The 26895-nt window shown below is 45.1% G+C and overlaps 3 protein-coding genes across 7 annotated transcripts; 1 reads left to right on the top strand and 2 right to left on the bottom strand.

Annotated features, from left to right (window-relative positions):
- Positions 1 to 78: 78 nt before the first annotated feature.
- Positions 79 to 10642, bottom strand: LOC112882413 (golgin subfamily A member 4). Of its 4 annotated transcripts, none has more exons than XM_025947489.1 (9): positions 10277 to 10642; positions 10010 to 10183; positions 3916 to 9882; positions 2636 to 3440; positions 1824 to 2500; positions 1593 to 1719; positions 1432 to 1513; positions 1239 to 1353; positions 79 to 322 (listed from the first exon to the last, which is right to left on the bottom strand). In XM_025947489.1, exons 1-8 carry the CDS (start codon positions 10406 to 10408, stop codon positions 1254 to 1256), a joined length of 8064 nt encoding a protein of 2687 aa, XP_025803274.1. In that variant the 5' UTR covers positions 10409 to 10642; the 3' UTR covers positions 79 to 322; positions 1239 to 1253. The 4 variants fall into 4 exon arrangements, with proteins under 4 accessions (XP_025803274.1, XP_025803255.1, XP_025803263.1 ...); XM_025947470.1 differs by having other exon boundaries at positions 221 to 864; XM_025947478.1 differs by having other exon boundaries at positions 221 to 729.
- Positions 10643 to 12296: 1654 nt separating this feature from the next.
- Positions 12297 to 16256, top strand: LOC112882828 (mitogen-activated protein kinase 3). 2 transcript variants are annotated; one of them, XM_025947990.1, is made up of 3 exons: positions 12297 to 12646; positions 13836 to 14261; positions 15270 to 16256. In XM_025947990.1, the coding sequence occupies exons 2-3, from the start codon at positions 13839 to 13841 to the stop codon at positions 15957 to 15959; spliced, it is 1113 nt and encodes a 370-aa protein (XP_025803775.1). In that variant the 5' UTR covers positions 12297 to 12646; positions 13836 to 13838; the 3' UTR covers positions 15960 to 16256. The 2 variants fall into 2 exon arrangements, with proteins under 2 accessions (XP_025803775.1, XP_025803766.1); XM_025947981.1 differs by having other exon boundaries at positions 12299 to 12646; positions 13833 to 14261.
- Positions 16257 to 17103: 847 nt separating this feature from the next.
- On the bottom strand, positions 17104 to 19990 carry LOC112882840 (60S ribosomal protein L13-2-like). The gene is made up of 5 exons (XM_025948001.1): positions 19883 to 19990; positions 19066 to 19199; positions 18159 to 18292; positions 17649 to 17807; positions 17104 to 17564 (listed from the first exon to the last, which is right to left on the bottom strand). The coding sequence occupies exons 2-5, from the start codon at positions 19172 to 19174 to the stop codon at positions 17340 to 17342; spliced, it is 627 nt and encodes a 208-aa protein (XP_025803786.1). The 5' UTR covers positions 19175 to 19199; positions 19883 to 19990; the 3' UTR covers positions 17104 to 17339.
- Between the last annotated feature and the right edge of the window lie 6905 nt (positions 19991 to 26895).

Raw genomic sequence — 26895 nt, 5'->3', positions numbered from 1 at the left:
AGTCCTTGTTTCACCTCGCATTTCAGAGTCTAAAATGGATGTTCTTATAGACACCAAGAAACTCTGTTGGGCCAAGTGTGTTTGTCAAAAGTGATGTTCTCGGTAAAAAGTTATCAAAAGTACAAATCAAATCAGTGTTTTTTTCTATGTTTTGCTCAAGCCTCAAAGCATCCAGCAGGGCTCGTATGGTAGTTTTCCAGTTCCACCGCACCCAGCTTCCAAACGACAAAATCTGGCATTAACTTTCGGCCCTCATGATGGGTCCATACAATTGTACCTTTCACAGCTTCACTTGAAGAGAATAAAATGTGCAAGCTCCCCACTGCACAGTATGGATAATAATAAATGAAATAATCACTGTGTTGTACATGTAATAAACAAAAAGGCTTGAGAAAATATGTGGGGGCAACCCAAGGGAGGGGGATAACCTGTTACCATCCCAAAACCCTAACTTCCAAAACTACCATGTCACTTTCCTGTAAACCTGTATCATATAGTGTTGTAGATGCTAGCATGTAAAATGCCCTCCATCTTTCTAAAAGCAAAGAATAGAGCAAACAAAAATGTATGTACACGGGTTCGTTGCTGCTGTTTCTTCAGTTCTCTTCCATCCATTTGCATCATTGTCTGGCCATTGCAGCCGCTCTTGGCCCCCAAACTAAGCTAGACGGGGATTCAAGACATGAGAGAGATGGGTGAAATGCATCTGCACCTGCAGATGCTTCGCAGCTGCCAATACGGCTCAAGTATTCAGTAACATTTCCAAAATAAAACACGATATTAGTGCTGTCTGCTTGCTTAGCATAGTTTCCTATGGACATAGAAACAGTACTGTACAGTCACTCGCCAAGGACATCACTAAAGCTGCACAATAACATCAATTTATTAATATGACTGGGAAAAAAAGAACACAACTCCATGCAGATAAAACATGATGGAGCATGCACCTTTGTCAGGATGGTTCCGTAATAATTTTATTGACATATTTCATTTAATCGAATAACTGGTTGCCCTTGTTTCATTCGCTTTTCATTTCCTAAACTATTGATTTGGATCAGACCGGTGCTACAGTGATGCAAGTTCAGCAAGTCTGCTGCATACTCGTTTATGATGAAGTGGGCTATGCAAAAACTGTAGATAAAACATGGTGCAAGAATGTGCCATGTTTAAACATGCACAACACAGTTTGCCACAGACAGCAGGAAGTTCAATTGGTGTTTAGTAAAAATATCACTCACCTCTACACAAAAACTTCAAATAAAACTTGCAAGCAATGCATGCAGTGCGATCCAATATATCAAGACGCCAAGTCTTAAGGTCGGTTGCCTCATGAGCAATCTATCACCAGAGACCCTGTTCAAATAAAAAGGAAATTGGTGACTCTGCCAAAACATCATCAATCAGTAAAGTACCAGGTGTAATTGCAGTTACCACATCCCATCAATTCTGTCCGATATCGGTCGAGTGAACTTGGGAACAAAGTGTGACATAGTCAATGACTTGAAACCATGCGCTGCCATAACAAATGTGAAATCAACCAGAGATCAAAACTAAAAGTGAGTCTGTATTTAGGAAGCAGGACATATGCTTACCTTTATCATCATCTTCATCATCCAGTGGCTTGTCCTTATCCATCTCTACATCAATAGCAACTTGGTCATTGTTGACTTTCCGCGCCCCTCGAAGCTGAGTGACAACTGCTGGGCTTACTTTGTCATTCTGCGCTCAATCGAAATATGCAGGTAAGCATAGATAATACATACTAATTTGTTTTATCCAGTTTGTACAAGTACTCGTATATTCACAAAATAGAAAGTACTTACCATTTGCTCAATCTCTGAAGTACCAGGCAAGTTTATAGATCTGCTCAGCTGACTGGATCCTCTGTCCCGGCGAAGCAACCCTATTTGAGAATCCTTTTGGCTCAACGAAATTTCTAAAGCATCTGATTTACGAATCAATTCTTCCATTTTGGTCCTCTCAACCTGTAGTAGAGAATCTTTGCTTTGGACTATAACCTTTAAATCATCCGACTCAGCTATCAGAGATCCTATTTTTTTGCCCAACATATCTATATAGGCAGAAACTTGAGAGTCGTCACAATCACAATGCACACCAAACTGCAAAAGTGCTGTTTCTAACCATTTAATGAAATCGTTTATCTGCGATGAGTACTTTTTGTTGCTCTCTTCAGTGGTTAGCAGTTCATTAGTACTTCTTGTAACTTCCTGCCGCAGAAAAGAGATCTCTGAATCTCTTTCTTGCAATTGTGACTGAAGGTTTTCCACTTCAGCAAGAAGATTTTCAGACAAGTTATGCAACTCATCAAACTTGTCGACAGTTGTTGCAAGTTTTGCCAGAGCTTTAGTCCTAGAAACTTCTGCGCTCTTTAAAGCAAATTCTTTTTCTTGCACCAATTGCTCCAACTCATGGCTTTTGTTCTCCATGACTTCAAGCTCTTTTTCTTCTTCATCAAGTGCTTGCATCAAACCTTCAATTTCTGCAGAATACACGAAAAACGTATAAATCACCATAGCAACATATGTTTTCGTTTTTTTATTATGTGAAAATATTTATCAGTGAACAAAACAAAAGTAATCAAACTAAACTAAATCATAGCATTCTAACAGCTCACCTTGGTCTTTTCTGCTTAGTTCAACAGTCAATTCCTTAATTCTTCTGTGCTGCTCACTTGCCACTGACTCCATATTTTTAAGCTCATTTACTTGAGTCTCTAGAGCCTTGTTCTGATTATGCAACATATCAACTTGTTTTGCCAAATTGTGGACCTCCATTCTTGCATCTTCAAGCTCAATTGAGAGTTGCTTTGCAGAAGATTCAGCTGCCCTTAACTGATATGAAAGCTCCGAACTGATTGTACTAATTTGGATATCTTTAGCTTGAAGCTCCTGCTGCAGCTCAAGAATTGTAGCCTTCAGTTCCTTTGTGCTGCCTTCATTACTGTTCTGAGAAGTTTTTACAGCCAAAACTAACTGTTCAACTATTGATTTTATACATTCATCTGCAGAATGCTCAACAGCATAGCTCCGGTTGCCAGGGTATATATCAGTCATCCCTTCAATCTCAGCAACTGCACTGGTACATGCTTCAAATAGCAAGCTCATATTCCTGCGTGCAGATACAATCTCCTCATCTCTTTCCTTCATCTCTGACTGTAGTTCAGCAAATTTTGCTCTCAAAGATTCTAACTCATTATGCTGAGAAGTGAATCTGTTCTGCAAGTTGGACATCACATCAAATAGATTTGTTGCTTTCTGTTCAACTGAAAAGCCATGCTCATCAATGCTTCTTTTGATATCATTACAGTCCTTTACACAATCAGATAAAGCATGGCACGCAATAGCAAGATGATGCAAAATCTGTCTTTCATCGGTATCGTCCATCTTAATTTCCAAAGGAGCATTTGAAATATGAGCCTTCTGTAAAGAGAAATTTAAGACCAGTTAGAAACTGGTTAGGACTTATTACAAATCCAAAAGTAACAGTCTTATAATTTCATATAGCAAAACCATGTGTGTACTGTTTCAGCACAGGAAAAAAGCAAGGTCTTCCATCTTACTTTGGGTATTCTGAGGAAAACATTGATGACTTCCATGGTGAATCATCATAAAAGTTTAAGGATAAGGATATATTCTATATAAATATTATCTTTCAGGTTTTAACAATATGAATCTCATTTAAAGAAAAATAGGTTGGAGTTATCTAACTATGCAGAAAATGCAGGATAATGAGCAGGTAGTACATGTCTTGGATATACATGTGATGAAACACAGATACAAGTTAACCTAAGCAATCAATCTTACCTTCAAAATGGTACAGAACTAGCTAACCCATAGAAGATGCTGTGAGTATATTGAATGAAGCAAAAAAGTGTACTTCTATAGCATAATATACCTTGTTATTTATGCGGTTGGACAAAACATGTTTAGAAGCAATGAGTACATCCATCATATTTGTGCCATCCATCCATTTACCAGAAGACTTCATGAAGTTTTCCATATAGCAGATAAGGTCCACATCCTTACTGAACGCATTGACAAGACGGTGTGAAAGTTCATAGCAGACTTCTCTTAGCTGACTGCTGGTGGAGTTCAACTCCATCAAATGATCTACTTGCTTCCTTCTTGTTTGTGACTGCACATGCATAATATGCTCAAGGTGACGAACAGCATCAGCTCTTGCAGATTCTGTAACACTGTATTGTTTAGAAGATTCAGAAAGTGAAGCTTCTGCCTTAACCAATTCCTCCTGCAGGTTGTCAGCCCTTTCATGAGCTTCATTTAACTCAGCTAGAAGCAGCTCTGTTGCTCGCTTCGATTTCTTCAGTTCATTTTGTGATGAAACCACAGTTTCCTGAAGGTCAAGGCAAAATTTTGCTATTTTTTCAACCTTGGTGATTGGATCCATATCAAATTCCCGAGCAACATCCACTTTATTTAAAGCATTTAATAGTCCACTCAAGTACTGGTTTGTTTCATGCAAGCTTTTCTCATTCTCAGCCAATTGGTCCATCAAAGATGATTTCTCAGTCTCAAGTGTTTCTATGTGCTGTTTTCTTTCATCTTTAAGTTTCTCTATCACAGCATTCATTTCTTCCATAGTTTGCTTCAGGCTGTCTCTGTGTTGCACTAGGCCCTTCCCTTTTCTGACAGCAACATTTAGTTTCTCCCTCAAAGAGGTACACTTTTGCTCCTCCTGATTTAACTGCTCCTGTAGATTATCCCGCTGCTTACCCACAGATTCTAGCTCAAGAACTAGGGACTGATACTTTTGCATCTGCTCAGCATCACTTTCCTGCAATTTGTTTATTTGAGCATGTAAGGTCTCAATTTCCAGCATTATTGATTGCGTCTTCTCCATAGCTTCATCACGCTGCTGCTCCACTAAGGCCAGATTGTTGCGAGCATGATCTAACTCATTATTTAAAGAATTTAGTTCGATCTCTTTGTCACTTGTACAAGTGTCTGATGTAGAGGTATCGTTAGATGGCTTGATATCCTCTAATTGAACATCTCTCTCAGCATAATTGCCTTCAGTGGACTTGGACAGATGAGTACCATAGTCATCTAAAAGTTTCCTCACCAATTTATCCAAGCACAAAACAGCGGAAGTGTCACCCGATGAAATTTCAGAATTACTGCCATCCTGCAATGTGTTTTGCACCAAATTCAGCAGCTTGTGGATCTCTATGTCCATTTCATGATAGTGCCTGCTCTCCTCATTTTTCTCGGCTAACTTCTCCTGCAATTCAGATAGATCTTTTCGCAAATTATCTCTGACAAACTCATCTTGAACTGCTTTCTCAGAGAGTCCAAGGAATTCAAATCTTAGTTTCTCTAGGCTTTGTGAGAAAAAATCCTTCTCAGCCTTTATAGCAACAACCTCTGCACTGAGTTCAGATATCCTTTTATGCGACTCTTCTAGATCAGCAATAAGCATTTCAGAGGAATCCTCAAGGTGCTCAATCTTCATCTGTAATGAATCTCTTTCCTGCTCCACCTCCAAGAGTCTGTTTCCTAACCATATTATCTTATCTTCTGCTTCCAACATCCTGAACTGTGGGGGGATGCTAATTTGACCAAGGATTTCTTCCCATTTCTGTATAAGACTATTCCTCTCCACTAGAGATTGTTCCAACATGTTGTTGTGTTCAGCCAGCTCATAGAATCTCCTATGCAGCTCCTCATATTTGCTCTTTAATTCATCTGATGCTGGATTTGAATTTGAGTTCTGCTCATCGTTTATGACATCCATGGCTAAACCAGGCTCAGAATGCCCATCAATAGAGGATCTCTTGTCACCATCAGGTAGAGTAAAAGAAGTGCCAACGGCCATCTTTGACAGCAGTTCTATTTTTTCAACTATATCTCGAGAATGAAATTTCTCTGGCAAATCCAGGTCTTCTAAGACTTCTTCGATTCTTTGAAGAACAGAGTCTTTGAGAAGAAATGAGTCCCTTAGAGCTGTAGCTGAATTCCTTATGTATGAGAGCTCTGATTCCAAAGCTTCAATTCGATCTGCTTCTGTATAGGATTTGAGTTTGGCTTCCAACTCTTTCAGCAATGTTTCCTTCAACTGCAGTTCTTGTGTGAGCTTCTCGACCTCACCAGACTTCTCCAACAGAGACTGCTTCAGGCTGTCACGCTGCACTATCAGACCTTTACCTTTTGCAACAGCAATACTAAGTTTTTCCTTGACAGACGAAAGTTTCTGATCTAACTGTTCGAGTTCAGAAACCTTTTTCTGAAGCTCAGTACGCGAAGTTTTAAGAGCTTCATCCAGCTTTTCCATGCCATCCCTGACGACTGGAACTTCAGTTTCCAGCTGAATGTTTAGTGCATTGAGCTGGTCGATTCTGTCTTGCATGTCACACAGCTTCGGAAAGATTTCCTCTTTAATCAATGTAGGCAAGGGGTAAGACCACTTGTCGAATGAAATCTGGTCAAAAATATTGATCTCTTGCAAGCGGATCTTTGACAAGCGGATTTCCTCAGCAGCATTTTCAAATTTTTCAATGCACGAAGCCACACCCTCCTCAATGCATGGCAGAAGGGTGTTAAGGATATGATCTTCCTTGCTAAACCCTTCATCACTCTCAGATGTCAATTGACCAATTACTGAGGAATGATTTGTTGAGTGGGAAACCAGCTTTTCTGCTACAGCAAGGCATCTACTTTGTAGTTCATCTTGTGTGGCATTTTTACTTAATGAAGCTGACTTAAGTTCTTCATTCAGAATGCAAACATCATTCAAATTTTTTGTTAGAGAACTGCATCTCATGTTGAGCTCCTCGACTTCTTCACATTTACTCAACAGTCTCGACTCAAGGTCAGCATTGGTTGACAGCATAGAATTGTGTTCATGCAACAAATTCTTTAAATGCTCGATGAGTCTTCCATATTGACTTTCAATTGGTCCCTCAGCACTATATCCTGTACCGAATTGATCTGAACTTTTAAGTGAATCACATAGAACTTCCTGCAGGGAATCATACAGTTTCTTCATAATTTCAAATGCTTGTTCACTCCTCTCTTGGGCAACACAGTTTGCTTTCCTGAGCTCCACCAGAGAACTATTGAGCTGAGCATTATCAACTTGAGCAGCCTCTAATTTCTCCTGAAGACTTTGGAATGATGTAGAAACAAGATCCACACAGCTCAAAGCGCGGAAGCAGAGATCTTCACTTTCGCTGGAATCATTAGGAAACACAGCATGCCCCAAAGAGGTGAGCTTATTTGTTACTTCAATGAGCAAATCTGATAAAGACGCCCTCTCTTTCTCAAGAATAGAAATCCTTTCTACCGCATCCTTCTGCAACAGTTCTGCTTGATCAATGAGCCTTCCAGCATTACTGTTTGCATCCTGTTGTATAATACCAACCTGGTTGTGCAGATTATCAATTGTGTCCTTGTAGTTGCCCAGCTTCGTAGCAAGTTCATCCATTTTGGCCTCAAGAACAACAGTCTGTTGTCTATCTATATCATGCTGCATAGTAGACTTGGTGTAAAGTTCAATTTTGTTACAAAGTTCGGCCACATATTCTTCAGTCTTTGTAATATCTGTGCTCATCGCCATAAACTTTCCCCCAAGGCTACGTATCATCTCCTGAGTTGACTTTCGTAAATCATCATGCTCCCCCTCAGACGTTCCAGTATCAACCTCATTTCCTTTTGGCTCGAAGGATTTTATGAGCTTTGATACCAGAACACGTCCATCAGACCTAGAGGAAATCCTCTCTAGCAACTTTTCAAGGTCGTGCAAATCACCTTTGGCCACCTCTAGATGGCCCGTCAATGACTGCAAAGCAGTAGAGTTACGTGAGTCAGTCGTGTTGGCCACATTAAGCGTACACTGATTATTACCATGGCTGACAGGTATAGGGCTCGTAATGGCTCTTTCAGCATTTTCAGTAGTGACTTTAGGTGAGTCCAAATGAAGTTCACTTTCTTGATGCACAACATCCTGGAATTGGCCCAGCACCACATTATACTCAGTGTGCAAGTCTTTGATTACAGATAGGTAAATATCGGCGCTGCTACTCGCGTAAAGACTTTCCTCAATTAGCTGCTCAGTAAGTTGTCCAAAGTATGTTTCCATATCTTTGACATGTGACTCAAGCTGCTTATGCTTGGCATATGAAAGATGCAACTTGTCATTTAGTTGAGATAAATCTGAAGAAAGCCTACCCTTTTCATTACATAGATCCACATTGTCTTCTTCAAGTTTCTTTTTTGCTTCTTTTTCAGAGGCAAAATCCGCAGATAACTCCAAATTATCTTTTTGCAATGATTCCAATAAAGCCCTACAGTTTGCCAATTCTGTCGAAGTATGCTCCAAATGCTCATTGGAGGAACGCAGCTCACACTCCAAAACTTCACATCTGCTACTGCCAGCATCCATTTCCTGTTTCATAGAAGCCAAGCTAAGCTCAAGACCTGACAACTCTGATAAAAGCTTCCTGTTATCAGAAGATAGATGGTCCCGCTGCTCCTCAACTGCTTTTTTAGTTTCTTTCTCAAAAGCAAGGCTTCTAGACAGCTCCAGGTTCTCCTTTTGCAGGGCTTCCAGTAACAATCTGCTTTCAGCTAATTCACTCTGGAATTGTTGTGTGTTCTCCTTGGAGGAATGTAGCTCACTGTCCAAATGTGCACACCTTAAGTTGCTAGTTTTGATTTCTTCTTTCAAGGAAGCCATGATAAGTTCAAGTTCTCCCTTTACTGTGTTCACCTCGGAGAGCTCATGTCTACATTGATGCAGCTCTTTGCTAACTGCTAGTTTGGTTTCTTCAGTTTCTTTTAGTAGTACCTGGAGCCTCGTGGTCTCATCAGAAGACTGCTGTGTAACAGCTGAATAGAGGCCATCAGCCTCATCTAGCTGCAACTGGAGAAAATCCCTCGATAGAGTTACAGAATACAGATGCCTCTGTATATCCTCAAAATGATCTGGCACAATGCCTTGCAATACAGCACTTCTAAATAAAGCTGGATCACCATTCTGCTCACAAAGTGGCGTATCCACTGCCCCTGTTAGCTTGGCCTGTAAACTCAAATCACTTGTAGTGACAGCTTCATCAGTTACATGTGCTGTGCTTGGATTTTCTTCATCTGTTAGCTTGGCCTGTAAACTCAAATCATTTGTAGTGACAGCTTCATCAGTTACATGTGCTGTGCTTGGATTTTCTTCAACAGCTTCCCTGTCTACTCCATCAGTTTCCTCCTCAGTGCCTCTTCTCACAGTACTCTCAGGAATCTCATTTGAAGCTGCAGCAGTTAACTCTTCTTCAAGTGCAGTCGCAGCAACTATTTCAGCAGAAACTGTGGGTTCGCCATCATGTTGTACATCTCCATCTAATGACCTCCCAGAGACATCCATCACCATTTCTTGAGCTCCTTCATCATTGTTATTATCAATTCCAATGTCTTGAGAAGGAATTGGCACCTCGGTGACTTCTCCGAAACCGGAGCTTGTTGGCCTGTCCACAGGATCCATTTCCACAGGCTGTTTGTCCCCTAGTTGGTTGGAATCATCATCGGCTCCATCGAGTTGAGAAGAAGTATTCAACTCCATGTTATCCTTAAAAATCGGTTCTGTCAGTTTACCATCCTCACCCAGGTGAGCTCCTTCTACAAGAACACCACTGTCATCTCCACTGGTAGCATGAATTGCCAGGTCCTCACCATCAGCTGTCCCGCTTTCACGCTGCTCGGAACTGTCCTGCTCACTAGTACCGACACTGTGCACATCAGTGACACCAGCCGCCGTCTCCTGTTCTTGTGCTGCATCAGCATTCTCCATAGAGCTGGACTCCACGGTACCAGGCCCCTCGCCATTACATTGCTCCGCCTGCGACCCCTCCGCTTCCTGCATTAATAGACGAGCATTACACATACAAACAATAACAGCAGCAGGCACCAGCAGCAACCCACTCAAAACCCAGAGACACCCCCCCCCCCCCCCGGCCCCCAACACTGGAGAACACGAGCTTCACCTCAAACGGAGTGCTGCCGCCCTCCCCGGCGAGGAACTTCAACCCGACAGGCGATTTCGGCTCGGGCACGGGCTCCTCCGCCTTGGCCGGCCCCTCCTCGGCCTCCGCGTCGGCATCGGCTTCCGCCTTCTTACCGGGCTCCCGCTTGCCCTTCTTCTTCCGGAACTGTTGCAGCTGCACGCAAGCAAAACGCAACACCCAATAAAAACCGCAAGGAGAAAAAAAAACCACAAAAAATGGGGAGAGGAAATCCGCGGGACTCGGTACCTTCTTCCGCCCGGCAGCGAGGAGATCGGTGCGGCTACTGTTCCCGCCGCCTCCACCACCACCACCTCCTCCTCCTCTGCCTCCACCGCCGCCGCCGCCTCTGCCTCCGCCGCCGCGGCCCCTGTGATCCATGCGGAGGAGATCTCCAGCCCCGGGGCAGCGGTCACGCCAGGCGGGGAGGCATCAACCAATCCCGTCCCGCGGCGCCCGCCCGCCCAAGTTCCCAACCCAAACCCTAGGCGCCGGCGGACCGCCCGAATCGGACCCAGTTCGCGCCAATCTGCAGGATCTGGGAGGCGGGAGGGAATCGGCGCGCTCGGGTTTGGGGGATTCTCGAACACGAGGTGCAGGAAGGAAGAAATTGACGCCGAGGGGTAAAAAAAAGCAAACAGGAGGTTCGCGTTCCACGTTACGTACCCTCCTGGGTTTGGGCTGGGCCCGGCCTGGTTGGTGGCCACTGGCCCGGCCGGTGTCGGTTCGGGGGCTACGACGAGACGGCGGCGCGACGGTTTCCGCGTCTCCTCCGCTGCTTCCGTGCGCTGCGCTCTCAAGCTGCTCCTGCGTCGATCTGCTTCTCGATCTCTGATGGTTTCTTTAATCTTTCTCAGGCTTCTCGATTAGGGACGTGAAGTACGAGTGCGGCGGTGGCCACCGAGGCCGTGCGTACCATTCAGCTCGTTCCTTGCGCCAGCCCTTGCTCAAAGGATGACCAAACCAACCGCATGCTTTGCTTTGCAAGCTCAGACAAGCTTGCTTTGCGTTGTCAGCCTGAGACTCTGAATATCTGCATGCTAGTGCAGGTAGTGGTGGTACTAGTAGTAGGTTCAGCTGGACGAGACGCCGCTGGTGAGCCCAGTCACAACCTGCCAGCCCCACTTGTCAGTTCTCAAGATGCATGCCGGGCTGTCCTGCATGGCGCCCGGCCGATCCTGCCCTTCCCGATCCAAGCTCCAACCGCAAGGGCAGGCAAATCGACACCGACGACGATGGCAGCCTCGCCGGCGTCGCTTCGTCCGTGGCCACGCCACCGCGCACCTCCGTTCCGCGCCGACCGTGCGCGCTTCCGCGGCAGAGAGTTGCTCATGGTGAAGCGTGTGGTGCAAGAACCTCCATATTTAGCAATGGTTCGAGGGACTTAGGACGGATGTGTGAATGTTGGCAGGTGGATTGCATTCATGTTGACCACAATGAGCTTGCCCGAGACGAGGCCCTCTTCTTTAGCCAAGCCTTTTCCAAGTCTTCTCATGTATTTGAGGATATGAAAGCAGGTTTCATATATTTTGATGATACGAATGAGGTGTTTGATACTAGATTATGGGTCCCTAGATAGGCTATTTAGAATGCCACGGTACAGAAAACAGCTCACCATAGACTGGATCGAATGGCATGGATCTTCCCACCAAAATTAGTGGTGATCTAGCATACATATGGGTTTGCCCTTGTTTTAGCCGGAGCTGGAATTGAAGAAATAATACATAACAATTTACAAGGTTGGAGGCTTAAAAATTACATGTACTACTAACACGTCGTTTCATGAAAACACAGGTAAAAGGATGATTTCTATTGCGTGTTTCCCTGTTTCGGTGCGAGGTGGATCTCTTGCGGCGAGGTGAGATTCTCTTAAAATTTCCAATGATACATTTAATTTAATTATTTGCTAATCTATTTCGCGCCAAGCTAGAAGGATGCACGACCGTGTGAACGTCTGCGCATGTACTTATTATGTTCTATTTAAAAATATTATAAATATTATAAAGTTTCAAATGGTGCGATTGCCGATTGCGTTGCTGTCACGAGCTGTGCCGTGCCAAGTGCCACCTTTCCTCGCACCGGCCCGGCTGGTCGGTCGGTACGTCACCCCCCCTCTCCCCAAACACGCACACACCGGTCGCGTCGCGCGCCGCCCGGGCCGACCCGTCGTCGCATGCATGCAGCCAGGCGGCAGCAGCCCACCCACCCCTTCTCCTCCCCCTTCCTTCCCGGTCGCCCCGACTTCCGAGCAGCCCCCCGTGTCGGCCTCGGGCGCGCGCGACGTAGCTTCGCACCACCACCGCGCGCCGCTGCACGGCAACCCCCCGCATCCGACGGCCGACCGGCGCCGGGCCGCCGGATCGACGGCGCGCGGGGCCGATGCCACCCTGACCCCGTCAGAATATTCTCCTCCCCCGCGTCCTCGCCCTCTCGCTCGCCCCCGTATCCTCACGGGACTCCCCCTCTCCTCTGTTTCTTCCCCACCCCCCCCCCCCTCCCCCCTCGCTCGCGGCTGGAGGTGGTGGCCGCAGCGAAGCCTCCGGTTGGTTCATGGCGCTGCCGCTCCGATCCTAGCCGCACACCGCACCCGGCCAGGCGCGCCACCCCCTTCTCTCTCGTGTGAGTGAACCCATCGCGGTTTCTTCTCGTGTTGTATTTTTTTTCCCTTTCTGTCTGCTAGTTTGGTTTGCCGTCCGACCGTCCAAGATCGGCGCGTTCCTGCCCGGACTCGATCGATCTCGCTTCGGCGGAGCTGGGGCACCGTTCCGAGCTCTTGATCCGGGTTACCCTAGCTCTAATTGCAAGCTCTGATTGATAGGCACCTCCGTAGCTGAGTGTAATTTGGTACCAACCATCTGGTGCTCTGGTGATGAATTCGGGGGTGGGGCGCCTCCCTATCCGCGGTAATGATCATGGAATGTGGTGATCGGTCGGTTAATGCCCGTGATCTGCTGGTTTTGAGATCGTGCTGTGTAATCATCTGGGTGGTTGCCTCCAGGAGCTTGATGTGTGCTAAATTTCTTGCATGGGGCATATTTGGGATTAGGAAATTAGCTTATGATTGTAGCACAGAGGCTATTCTAAAACACGGGAGGTGGTAATAGTAATGCTATTGCATGCTGATGGTGGTGGAATGGTAGCCACTGGCCAACGATCAAGGGTACCGAACGGTTGATGGTGAGAGTACTTTTGTGGAGAGAAGAGGCACACTTCACAGAGGTGAAGTTGCAGAGGTGGGTTGACCAAGCATTGAATATGCCCGGTTGCCCAAACAATGCTGTGATTCAGCAAACACGTCATTTACTTGCATTGGGTACTTACTGCGCTCCTTTTCTGAGTTGATGTACAGCACTTTTAAGAAGGACGTGTTAATGTTTGACTGCACGTCCATTTGAACATGTACTCATTGGTGGTACCAACTGCAGGATCTGATTATGATGTAATGGGTATTATTAATTTATGGTACACACTACAAATTTGCTTTCTGTTCTAAATATTCTAGCTAAATTTCAACTCAATGCTCATTGGAATAAAAGATGAGGAGACCATGCTATGTGGCATGCACTTTAGGTGGATTCGCTCTCAGCTAAGAAGTGAGAATTGAGAGCATGCCAGTTACCACATTGTATTATAGCTGGTGACCTACAGTTTTGTGGGCACTCTAGATAACCGCAACCACCCTATTTGTATCTGGTCTTTGACTACAAGTTTTTAGGTCATTTTGCATTTGTAATTTTGTAATTATTTTAACTTGTCTGTTTTAATCATTACTTATATACTAAGTTGATTTCTTTTATTTCCTTAGTAGAAAATGGCGATGATGGTGGATCCTCCGAATGGAATGGGAAGCCAAGGAAAGCATTACTACTCTATGTGGCAAACATTGTTTGAGATAGACACCAAATATGTGCCGATCAAGCCCATAGGGCGAGGAGCTTATGGAATAGTTTGTTCATCCATCAACCGCGAGACAAATGAGAAAGTAGCAATAAAAAAGATACACAATGTTTTTGACAACCGTGTGGATGCACTAAGGACCTTGCGGGAGCTGAAACTCCTTCGCCATCTCCGCCATGAGAATGTCATTGCTTTGAAGGACATAATGATGCCAGTACACAGGAGGAGCTTTAAGGATGTGTACTTGGTCTATGAGCTCATGGATACTGATTTACATCAGATAATCAAATCACCTCAGGGGCTTTCCAATGATCACTGCCAGTATTTTCTTTTTCAGGTAAATATTATTTCATATCGTAAAAGGTGTTTTGTAATACTCTTTAGGCATTAGTTATCTACATAAGCGATGATGTGTAATGCATTGTGTAGCTCCACTGCAACAGAGGAGTATTATTAGCATGCGTAATAATTTGAGGTTGATTCTGTTGGTTTCACATATGCTTGCACTTAGTTACTAGGGTTAGATAGAAGTGACAATAACTGGTCGTTATCTTCTCATTTGAAGCTCAGATTACTCTATAAATATATAGAGAACTTCGAACCTAATGTCGTGGAACAATTTAAGCCTTTCTATTTCTTTTGGGCTTAAAAGGAGAATCCTACTTTTTTGGGTTATTCAATCCATAGAATAGTCCAAATGCGATATGCAGACTTTTTTTTTCTTCAAGTCCAAATCAACCACCAGTTGAGCTTACATTACTAGCTGTCACCATGAGTGAGGTCTTTGATAAGTTTTAAATTTCTCAAGTTTGATTTGATCTGCTCATGTTGTCGCAGGCTCACAAATCCAGTCATTCTCTCATTGGCTTATCGAATATACAATTATACATTAGTCCTAGCCACATGCTTTATGCAGCCTAAGACCAACACCCTCTCTTTATATATTTTTCAATTACAGCATATTTTACTGACTTGTTCGAGCCAGATCTCCCAATCCAATTGATTATTGAGTAAGGCAACTTGGACCTTGCTTGGTCAGACTTCATGTTCCAAATTAAACGACAGCTTTTATTGAAAAATGGGGTCATCTGATAAAACTGCACAGTAGCAATTTTTCAGCTGGATTGCATAGTAGTTCTGCATAGGGGCTTCTGAAACCATGGAAAGTAATCTCTACATGAAGTAAAGAGCAGGTTGATGAATTTCTTGTTCACCTCCAGCTTTAAGCAATTCAGCTTTATTTTTATTTTGAGAACCTTTGAATTATTTTGTCATTTCATTCTTGATGTTTGCTACCTACATTTTCACTGATAATCTGAGACACTGTTCTTTTTCTTGATTGTAGTTGCTCCGAGGACTGAAGTATCTCCATTCAGCTGAAATACTCCACAGAGACCTAAAACCTGGAAATCTGCTAGTGAATGCTAACTGTGATCTGAAGATATGTGATTTTGGTCTTGCGCGTACAAACAGTAGTAAAGGCCAGTTTATGACCGAATATGTTGTCACCCGCTGGTACAGAGCTCCGGAGTTGCTCCTCTGCTGTGACAACTATGGCACTTCCATAGACGTTTGGTCTGTTGGGTGCATCTTTGCTGAACTCCTTGGTCGCAAGCCTATATTTCCAGGAACCGAGTGCCTAAACCAGCTCAAGCTCATAGTGAATGTTCTCGGCACCATGAGTGAGTCTGACCTAGAGTTTATCGACAACCCGAAAGCTCGAAGATACATCAAGTCCCTTCCCTATACTCCTGGTGTCCCCCTCGCAACTATGTACCCACATGCTCACCCTCTTGCCATTGATCTACTGCAGAAGATGCTCATCTTCGACCCCACCAAAAGGATTAGCGTCACCGAGGCTCTTGAGCACCCTTACATGTCCCCTCTGTATGATCCAAGCGCGAATCCTCCTGCCCAGGTGCCCATCGATCTTGACATAGACGAGAACATCAGCTCAGAGATGATCAGAGAAATGATGTGGCAGGAGATGCTCCACTACCACCCTGAAGTCGTCACAGCAATAAGCATGTCATGATCTTGCACTGCCCCAGGACCTCGGCAGGCTCATACTTTTTTTTGATAAAAGCCTACTTCGATTAGCCGATTATGGCGCCTAGCTGTTGTAGCACCCTTAATATCTGTTTGGATACTTTGTTTGTGTAAATATGATGCGCCAATAGGAGCGGCGTATGGATAGCTTTTTATCATTATGGACCATCACTTGGTGTATGTACCGTATGTCCGAGTGTTGTGACAATGTGACGTGGTATGAGTTCATGAAGCTCTGTTAAAGTGTATTCAGTAATCCCATGAGTATTTAGTTCAGTTGGTATGCCTCCGGCCTCCCTACTGTAGTGTGTTGAGTTTCATTTCAATGGATGCCTTAATCTTCCGGATGATATTCTGAGGTGATCTGCTGTTAAAATTTCTTTGTTTCCGGGCGATACAAGCATAACACTATCAAGAAAGCGGAGTACCTTTCTGAGAGGAAATTCTTGAATACCAAAATCGGGATCTCAGGTCTGAATTTGGAGAAGCAGACTCCCATAGACAAGAAGACACATCTGCTCAAGTACAAGAAGCTGGAACTGAACCAACTAGAAAGCTTACATCGATAGTAGGATATGATTTCTATGCTAACATGACGAAATTCTGAGGCCGAAAAAGAAGGGCTGCTAATCTATATGCCATGCCAGCACCCCATCCAGATCCAGTTACGACCAACTCCATTTGACCATTAGTCAAACAATGTAGTACAAAGCACACATTTGGTCTTATTTCCTCCATTCCAAATTGCAGATCGTTTTTAAAAATTTAGATACATAATTTTTATTACATATATTGTTATATATGTAGACATGCAGACATATACATATCTAGATCTGCCAAAATAAGAGGAAGTAATATTTAATTAAACGATGGGGTTCAATCACATATGTACAAACATTCCATCTGACCGGATCAGCCTACATCGACTGTCTTTTAAGTAGCAAAAGGAATCACATTACATTAACACACGCAAATGACAAAACATAAATCCGAGTTTTCTGGCCAGAAGGGCATGAATAAGAGGGGGGCACAAGTGATGAACCCAACTGCACATTGATTTGACAATATAATGATTTGAGGCAACAAGGCAATCCTCAAAATTAACATCACAAATTTCAGGCAGGCAAAACTTCACCAGATGAATTTCAGACGGGCAAACATCATGACAGGTTAAGCAATTCAGAAACGGAAGAGGGCAAGAATCCGATGTGAACCATTTGATAATAGAGTACGCAAATGACTACCAGGTATCAAACAGTACAAGGACACCAAATCGATCGGCTGGTCTCTATTTAAAGCACCAAAACAAAACTTAGAACAAGCCCATGGCTGTAGCATCAACTAGAAGATACTATATCCGGTCGCTTTACTTCTTCTCTTCCTTCTCTGCCTCAGCTGCCTTCTTCTGGCGGGCACCAAGGTGCTTCTTGTTCATCCTCTCGAGGCGGAGCTTGCCATAGGCTGCGAACGACTTCATCTCATCGCTCACCTTCACAACCTCAACCGAGCGCTTCTCACCACGAGTAATAGGCATGTAGTCACCCTGGACCTGGGTGGCGCTGGCAAGCTCCTCAGGAGTAGAGTCACCAGCCTGCAATGGATGTAGATGGTCAGGGTCATAACTTATAAGCAGTCAGGACAATGTCAACATTCAGGAAAAGGTTTCTAGCCATACCTTGACCTTGCGAGCACGCCTTGGGAAGATAACCAGCTTGGCCTTGTATGTCTTCAGCCTTTGGACATTAGCCTGAAGTCCCTCAAGTGATTTGTTCTTGCGGCGGTGATCCACAGAAATGCCAATGGTTGGGGCAAGCTTCTTCGGAATGCCCGCAGCCTGCAGTCACAGCATAATAATAACTGAATGATGAAGAGGATAATAACTGAGAAAATTAGCCTATAGCACCACAGCTGAAACAAAACTAACATGGAAGGAAATAATTCCACGCTAATGACTAAATTTGTAAACATCAGTAGATCTGCCATGATGCAAAAGAACATATTTACCTTACAGAGCAAGCACGAAAACCAGAAGTTAACACAAAAATAACTCATACCGTACATAAGGTATACACAAACAGCAGCAAATTATTTTGAAGTAGAAAACGAAAACAAACAAGGAGATTCGTGGAAAAATTGGCTCAAGAGCAACTCAGATGGAGGGAAGAACTATGAACAAATGTATAACCTTCAGCTCCTCAAGGGTAAAGCCTCTCCCAGCCCTTGACTTCATGTTATACTTGAGCGTCTGGCATTGGACAATGGGGCGAAGAGGTCCAGCAGTTGGGCGTGGGAATATCTTCGCAGCCTTCTTTTGACGAGCTGTGTACACAACATAGCAGGGTTGAATTAGAAATGTGTCAGTTAGTGTGAGAAATATAAAGAAAAAAATCCATACATAATAACAAGCTGCCAGTAAAGATGCATCACGGGTGTCATTATCTAGTAAAACAAGGGAATTTTTATTTTGATTCATTCGTTGGTAGCATAATAGTATAGCAAGTAAATCAGTGTACTCCAAATCACATACATGCAAAGCTTAACCTCATAAAATCTCACAGCATCATGATTGGTGCTAGATATATGCTTGAACTAGCAAAATAATTAAGTAACATAACATGGAAACACAAATAAATAGCTTTGACCCTCCTTCCTGCGAGGTGCAGGTGTTACATAGGAGCAAGGAACAGCTAATTGGGTGTTACTGTTTTCAGGATGACAAACTACACAGTCAAGGATTTCTAGTGCGTCAATAAGGATACCAAACAGTATCTTTCGACAGTACCTTTACCAACCAATACAAGACCAAAGATAACAGATTGCAACCAACTAAAGATAGCGCATATTCTTTATCAACTACAACAAGGCAATTGCATTGTGCAGGACAAGACGAAATATTTATTGTTAGGACACTACTTCTGAACTGCAACTAGAGCCTAGCTGATCATCAGTTGATCACATCAATTGCATACATAACACAGGACCCTGATAGGACTTCAATTCAGTTCTCACAACAGCAAAAGAAAAATGAGAGATTGCACTCAAAACATGACAAAAATGGAGGTTAAAACAGAGGGTTGGGAGCGAGAGCTCACCAATGCGGCGCCTCTGCTTGCGGGCGGGCTGGTTGAACCATGTCTTGACATAGTTCTGCCAGTGCTTCTTGAAGTGCCCGTTGGGGATAACGTTGTTGTGCTTCACCATTTCGCCCTCTTCCTCTCCTACCTACCTGCATATAGACACAACCACACCATCAGAAAGGGCGAAAAACAAACGGGGAAATCAACGAGCTACCACAGCTCCATCCTCGTTAACACTGCAGCAGAATCCCGAAAGAACAAAAGCATAAATTACATTGTATAGCACACAAATAGACAACAGAAATTCTACAGCCTATGCAAGAATACCCCCTAACTTAACACAAATCAAAACTGCCCCAAAATAACACACCAAGACTAAAATAAAAGGAGAGATAGTAAAACAGCAAAGCTCATGATTCGACAGCAAAACCACAACACCCTCACATGATCCCACAGCTAATGGAAAAATTTATGGCATACCAAACCCTTGCTACTAAACCTAAACCTAATCCGGCGATTGCTACTAAACTAACCCCAATAAATCCTAGTGCCAAGCTATCACGAAATCACTCAAACCCTAGCTCATGCCGACATCACAACCACCACCTACGAAATTAACTCCAGGATCTAGAACCTCAGACACCGCCCCCCGACAGCGAACGGAGCCTGCTAGCTCCAGTTCGCCGACGGCCAACGCCGCACCCACCAGCTACCCGCACCCAGCGACCGAACGCGACGCGCGCAGAGCGACCGGCAGACCGCGCGACCCCCGCGGATGGAATCGAACGAGCGGACCAAGCAATAAACAAGTCAAGCAGTAGCGGGTGCTCACCTCGGCGGCGGGGCGGAGATCTGCAGGGGTAGCGGGGAACGGCGGCGAGGGAATGGAGGCCGAGCCGGAGGCGGGCGGGTTTTATAGGGGGAGGCGCGCAGGGGCGGGAGCGCCGCGAGCCCTAGGTTGGACGGCTGGGATCTCATCACTACTAGCACAGAAATGATGGGCCACGGTGGGCCTAATGGGCCTCCTTGGACATGTGAAAATATTCGGAAGGCCCATATACGGTTTGATGATGAACATGCCACCATGGGCCCATTCAGTTCCGAGCATTTCGTTGTTTTTTTCTGTCACAGTGTCCTGTTTGAAAGATCTGATGGAATTCGCAGTCTTGCCAGGTGACAATAGTTGAGAATGGTACTGAAGCGCCTGAGGAGATGCTACTGGTGCAGCGCAAAGGTCAGCTTACAAGTACTATGCCATCTGCACGTGTATATTATGCCTGTTTTCATATTCACGATTTGTTTTTGCTGCTTGGTTCTCATGTTTCTCTGCTCGGACTGCAGCGCACTGATGACGAGGACAAGATTGATTTTGGAGGTGGCAATGTTCATGTCACTAGAACATTCGGTACGCTTTGCGCACATCATCATTTCATAAACATCTTGACACTTGCAACATCTCAGATGTGATAGAATAATATCATGTTCATATATTTATCCAAAAAAGACACAAAATGATACAATAGACTAAGTCTGTACCTACTGTTAAAATTTAATAACCAATGGGTAACTTGAGCTTTCATATATCGCCATCCTAAATATACGGAAGTGCACTCGCTCTATTGATACAAATGTAGTTAAGTATAAAGTATAGTTGATCTGCCAAGCCAATGTTTCATTCATACACTTTGATTTAGCCCAATGTTTCCTAAGAAAGGGTAGCCGAAGCAATCTCTGATAAAAACATACTCCTTAAGAACACTTGAAGTTCTCATGATCACCTCGCCTGTAGTGCATCCTCTCTCAAGACTACCAAAAGCATCACCATCAATTCTAATGCCGGATATATTCTTTTATGAACTTCATTAGTCCAATATGATAGATAAGTGTGTTACTTAATTCTGCAAGATAAACTAAATCAATGATCACGAAATGTTGAGATAAGAAGATAAAAGACTTAAATTCATTTTTCAGTAAAGCAATGAACTACACGCTGTCAAGATCTTTGCACTAAACCAATGACCGTGTCAAGACGTTTAGGCAAGAAGGATAGATCGGATGATGGAGAGGCCACGGGCGGAGAAGTGTACGATGAGCGCAGTCATGGCATGAGGCAAAGGTGGAAGAGGTGGAGGTAGGCAGAGAGCTGAGAGCGAGGGTTAGAGATTGGGAATGAGGGGAGGTGGCGGTGGCGGCTGGGAGATAGGAGCTAGATCTCAGGCTAGAGGGAAGGAAACAGAGAGAGAAAAGAGATAAGGTGGGGATCACCAGATCCCCTCCGAAGCATTGCTCCTGTGCACCCATTTCACGCTGCGTGCGACATGAAATGAGACCACATGGCCCGCAGTTCATGCCTAGCACACTGTGAGCCGGATGCACGGAGGGTAAAAAGCTCGCCAGCTTGTTTTGTTCGCTGTTCTCTCTCTCACACAGAACTGGCGCGCTCACTCCTGCCGAGCGATGTGGCGACGTGCAGGAGGAAGCGAAGCTAGGAAAAACGGATGTGCGAGGAGGATATAGCTCTCTTTAAGAAATCCGATATGCTCAATAAGCCATTGGCCATTGAAGCGTCCCCCCATCCGGAAAGACTTAAAAGTGATCCTTTATCAGTCCCAGGAGGCTGATAATACCTTTATTACATCAGATGGTACATCACCGTACAACTCTACGCGGTAATGGGCAGTGAAGCGCCACTATCGCGAGGATTACGATTAAAACCCACACTACTACACTAGCTACGAAAAGAGGGTCATCAGAGTCTTGTGCCATGCGGAACTCCAGCGGTGGCCCTAACCACAGGCAAGACTGGGTGCAGGACGAAACCCTACTCGACGTCTTCGGGGAGGTAGTCTGGATTGTCTGCTGTAAAAAGTAAGAATGGGGTGAGTACAAACGTACTCAGCAAGTCCAATCACACCCACGGAGGGGGTTATAACAGAAATCGATGCACAGGACAATCCAAGGATAAGGTTATGGGTCATTTGCGGAAAACTCGATTGTATGCATAGGTTCGTTTAAAAATATTTTCAAAACAAGTTTTCTAGTACCAAAGAGCACGTGATGTTGATCCACACAGGATCCAAGTTTTAAGCTACTGCCGGACTCCCCGTCCGCCGTAGCACACGGCACAACTGCCGGACACTTTCCAAACAACCCACACCAGTTCAACCATTCCGGAGAGAAAACACTAGTTATGTGACCTCACCATAACTTGCCCAATACCGTGGGCACGGCTATTCGAATAGATTTTAACTCTGCAGAGGTGTGCAACTTTATCCACAAGTGGGATACCACAGCACGATCACCTTAGTGTCGGTGCAGATCCCAACAAAGCTATTACCCACCTTAGCTAGACCCGACTAGCCACCACGGGATCCATCAAGGGGTCATTCGACCTATCTCCGAGGTTTAACTGGGGCATAAGTCACATAGAGCTTATCCCTTCTCCTTGATCACCCATTGCTCTCAGCTCTCCTGATGGCTATCAGACTAACTAGTGGGATTTATGCTAAGCCGTTGCCCATACAACGGTCAAGTGGTTTGCACGACAGGAAGCTAGTGAGATGACACATCAACTCGGTCCTTAGGGGTGACAAGATGGATATCTCCCTTCCTCGCTCAAACACACAGGTACAAGCACACCAACGGCAATTCACACAGAAATGCCATCCATCCCGTCTGACTCGTCTTTCAAAGCCACATTTTATCCCTCCCCCCCCCACACACTTTCTTTATAAAACCAGGTGGTCAAGGTATGGTTATCACAAATAAGGGTGGCTATCCTACCATGTTTTCAGCAAGCAAAACCATACAATTTTATAAAACAGGCCATTAAGTTGTGTTTATAAAAACTAGAACAGAAACATGCATCAAAGGGCGGGATTGAACTTGCCATCCTCAAATCCTTGCGGGAGGTCCTGATCGAAGCACTGTCCCTCGGGTTCGGGGTCGCAAAACTGGTCCTCGTTCACTTGATCACGGTCGGGACCTTCCTCGTTCACTCTGTGTCCTATGACGCAAACAAACAGGCACACAATCAAGCGAAAGAATCAAAAGCTTTTACCGTTGAGCTTGAATCGGAAATAATTTAGTTATAGAGATAGGGGTAATATTTTTGGGTGGTTTCTTAATGGCATGGTTAGAACTATACTAGAAAGGGTGTGGTAAAGTTTCGGGTCGATCGAAGCTCGTTTGGCGCATAAAATAACGAGTTAAAGAGGGTTCAGGGGTTAAACAGGGGTCCAGGGGCTTATTCATAAACTTTCTGGAAAAGAAAGGACCTATTTGTACATCCTAGAAACATTAGGGGCACAACAAAAAGTGTGAGGGGTCTATTTGGAAATAAGTTTATATAGTGGAGGGGTCTAGTTTGGGAAATGGCAAAAGGAGCGGGCTCTTCTTGCAAAGTTGTCAAAAGGGTGGAGGGCCCTTAAACAGATAGGAGGGAAGGAAGGGGCCTAAGGGCAAATCTGCCCCTTTCTTCCTCCTCTCCCCACGGGAAAAAGAGGAGGGGGGCAGGGCGCCGGCGGCGGCCAATCCGACCGGCCCGAGCCCCGGCGGTGGCCCGAGCCCCGGCGGTGGTCGTAGGAGGGGGGGAAAGAAGGAGGGAGGCGAGAGGGTTTGATTCCCGGCCTTACCTCGGGCCGGGGCGGCGGGAGGAGGCGGGGCGACGGGAGCGGGCGGCGGCGGCCTCGGGAGTACGGCGGGGGCGGCGCTAGGGCAAGGGAGGCGGGGGCTGGGCGTGCTGCGGCGGTTGTGGGGGTGCCGGGGTGCCCCTCGGCCCTATTTATAGGCGGCCGAGGCGGTGAGGCGGGGGGTCGGCCGGCGGCTCCGCGGGCGGCCATTAATGGCATTTGGCCGCTCGCGGCCGTCGTGGTGCGGCGTGGTGGCGAGGGCGCCGAGGCGTCGCACGTGGGGGGGGGCTGTGCCGGCACAGTGGCAGGGAAGGCAGCAGCGCGCGCGGCGGTGGTGCGGCAGGCGACGGGCGGCGCGGCCACGCGCAGGGGAGGGCGCGCGCGTGCGCGCACGGCGCGGCGAGGCGCGGGCCAGGGGTGGGGGTGCGAGCGGCGGGCGGCACGGCGTGGCGCACGGCCACGCGTTGCGCGTGCGCGTCGCGGAGGGAGGCCGGGGCAGGGCTCGTGCGCGGCGTGGGCAGGACCGGCGCGCGGCTGAGCGGCGCTCGGGCGCGCGGCAAGGGGGAAAGGAAGGAGAGAGAGAGAGAAGGGAGGAAAGGGAAGAAGAAAGAAAAGAAAAGGGAGGGAAAAGGAAAAGAAGAAAATAGGAGGAAAATAGAAAAGAGGAGGAGAAGAAAAATGGGGAAAAAGAAAAGGAAAAGAAGAAATGGTGGAAGGAAAAAGAGGAAAGGGAGAAAGGAAGGTGACGCGCGCCGGCGATATTCGCGGCGGCGACCGCGGCTGGTCGGCCACGCGCGCGCGACGTTCGCACGCTGCGCGAGGAGAAAAGAGGGAGGTGACAGCGGTCGGATTCGGGTGTCGGTTCGGGGTTCCGGGGAATTAGGGCTTCGACAAAAAGGTTTCTGAAAAAGATATTTTCAGCGTATGATTTTCTCTAGTAAATTTTTCCGGGATGTCACATCCATCATCAGCAAAAACCACATCTTGTTCTAGCAAGAAACTCATATTGCAACCTGTGACCGTAGGATCTGAGAGGCAGGCAGGCGGCGTACGCCCCAACGGCATCCATCGATCACCGGTGATGGTAGCGTGAGGCGGGGCATCTAGCGAAGAGACCCTCCTTTCAAAGCTTATTAGTTGGAAATGGCGGCCCTGGGGGTGGACGGTAAATGAAACTATGATGGTTGTGGGTAGTAAATAAAACACCATCCAAGGTGGATTCACTGTCAGCCTTCAGATCCGAGTTAGACAGCCACAATTCGCGAAGGGAGGGGGGTATCTTTCAAAACACCCCTTGTCCAGGGGCGGGGCTATATGTTGCTTCAGGCGACAATTCACCATGCATCACCTGAAGAATCAGTCCAATTTATTTTCGCACGGTGACTGGTTAGCTGATCATCCCATCTTGTAAACTACTGGACCATTAGCTTGGAGGAATAAAATGGAAGAGAAAAATGCATGAGGAATGGTTCAAACAAGAACCCGGATTGCTAATGCAAACATTATTTCTATCAACTATTATACCACCACTACTGGTATGATAACGTACGATATTTCTACATTTATATAAACGGATTAAACGATCTGAAAATTCACAAACAAAGAATAAGTCCATGGTGATGAACTTTTAATAAAGCGAATAGATAATTTAATATCATGAATAAACTAGTATAGTGCATACAATGGATCTATATAGAAAAAATTATTTGGCATGAAGAACAAACATAGCAATAGCAACAAATTATTCTTACGGTTCAAATATTTTAACATTAGGAACAAAATATCTTCAAGCGCGAATACAATAACTCCACAAGTGAATAAATAATTGTACGTGGACAATAAACACATTCAGAACACAAACAAATTATTCCTAGAGACGAACAATATATATATACATTGTGAACAAATTGGTATATAAAAGGGAAAGAAAAGAATAGAAAGAAAAACTATAATAAAAGAAAGGGAAATAAGAATAGAAAAAATATAAAATAATATAAAGTAAAATAAAAGGATAAAGGGAAGAAAAGAAATTTTAGTATTACTGAAATTGTAAAGGGGGAATAAAGGAAAATATATGTATAAAAATATATTGGTATACAAAATAAAATAAAATGATAAAGTAAAAGAAAAGGAAATATAAATATTATATGAAAATTAAAATAAAAGTAAAGAAATATCGGGGAAAGAAAATAAAATGAGAGAAGAAAGAAATATAAACGGAATAATAAAGACAAGGGAAGGAATAAGGCAAAGCAAAAGAAGAAAGAAAGGAAAAACAATAGATGGGCTAAATCTGGGCTCACAGACAAGAGATAGAGCAAATATTTGGGCCGATCACATTTCTTCACACAGATTAAAGTCGAACGGAAATCGTCTAATGGGCTGAATTTCCGGTCCACACAAGCGCGCGCGACAACGGTGAATCTGTCGCGCGCGCGATATATAGTGGTGCGCCCTTTCCAGCGCTCCCCTTCGTCCTCCCGCGGCGGCAGCAGATCGAAGAGCGGGGAGGCGCGGCAATGGCGGCGCGGCGCAGGCGAGGACTGCTCCGAGGAGTTGAATTGAATCTTCACCGCTTCGAATACCTCCATCGATTCGCCCAGGTCAGCAGCCGCTGCCGCTCCGTGCAGGGCGCCATTTCCGATCGGTTGATCTGCTGTGCAGACTGCAGGGCAGCATCTGCACAATGGCTCCTTCCCTCTATCATGTCGAACCAGGGAGGAGGCCATGGAATGGATCTACGAGTTTTTCCATCTCACGAACTCTAGCCGCGCTGTTCATGCCGTTGGAATTTTGTACTACAGGTGTGGATAAGTGAGCAGGGCTCTGCTCTCTGCAAGTAAAAAGGTACTACCATCTGAGAGCTTCAAACACGTGCTGCTTTGTTTACTGTTTTTTAATCCACACCTGATGATGTGAAATTGCAAAGTTTTTTTTTTCAGGTAAAGGTGAAGTGAGATCTACAGTGCTCCTTTTTTCGTTTTAGTTTGCTACTTTCCTAGTGACTGCAGTAAATGTTTCATGTAGACTGTAGTTGCATGCCTGCAGGTAATTTCCCTCTTGAAACGATGACAAGCATAATGTGTGAATAGCAGATGTTGTGATTGTGAAATGGTATTAAATCATCCATGCTGTTTGAAGTTGCATTTAGTCAATAATCTTGGAGCAGTAGAAGTAAATAAAAACCCATCATCTGTGCTGCTTGCTATATGAC

The sequence above is a fragment of the Panicum hallii genome, chromosome 1 (genome assembly GCF_002211085.1).
Source record: "Panicum hallii strain FIL2 chromosome 1, PHallii_v3.1, whole genome shotgun sequence".
Taxonomy (NCBI): domain Eukaryota; kingdom Viridiplantae; phylum Streptophyta; class Magnoliopsida; order Poales; family Poaceae; genus Panicum; species Panicum hallii.
The sequence above is the reverse complement of the archived record's forward strand: the minus strand, read 5'-3'. Positions and strand labels throughout refer to the sequence as shown.

Excerpts from the sequence above, each read along its gene's own strand:
- LOC112882413 (XM_025947489.1), bottom strand. The coding sequence starts at position 10,408 with ATGGATCACAGGGGCCGCGGCGGCGGAGGCAGAGGCGGCGGCGGCGGT. Across the intron at positions 10,184-10,276 it reads TCGCTGCCGGGCGGAAGAAG|CTGCAACAGTTCCGGAAGAA; the intron begins GTACCGAGTCCC and ends GCTTGCGTGCAG. Across the intron at positions 1,354-1,431 it reads GACAGAATTGATGGGATGTG|GGTCTCTGGTGATAGATTGC; the intron begins GTAACTGCAATT and ends TTATTTGAACAG.
- LOC112882828 (XM_025947990.1), top strand. The coding sequence starts at position 13,839 with ATGGCGATGATGGTGGATCCTCCGAATGGAATGGGAAGCCAAGGAAAG. Across the intron at positions 14,262-15,269 it reads GCCAGTATTTTCTTTTTCAG|TTGCTCCGAGGACTGAAGTA; the intron begins GTAAATATTATT and ends TCTTGATTGTAG.
- LOC112882840 (XM_025948001.1), bottom strand. The coding sequence starts at position 19,174 with ATGGTGAAGCACAACAACGTTATCCCCAACGGGCACTTCAAGAAGCAC. Across the intron at positions 18,293-19,065 it reads CAAGCAGAGGCGCCGCATTG|CTCGTCAAAAGAAGGCTGCG; the intron begins GTGAGCTCTCGC and ends TTGTGTACACAG. Across the intron at positions 17,808-18,158 it reads TTACCCTTGAGGAGCTGAAG|GCTGCGGGCATTCCGAAGAA; the intron begins GTTATACATTTG and ends CTGTGACTGCAG.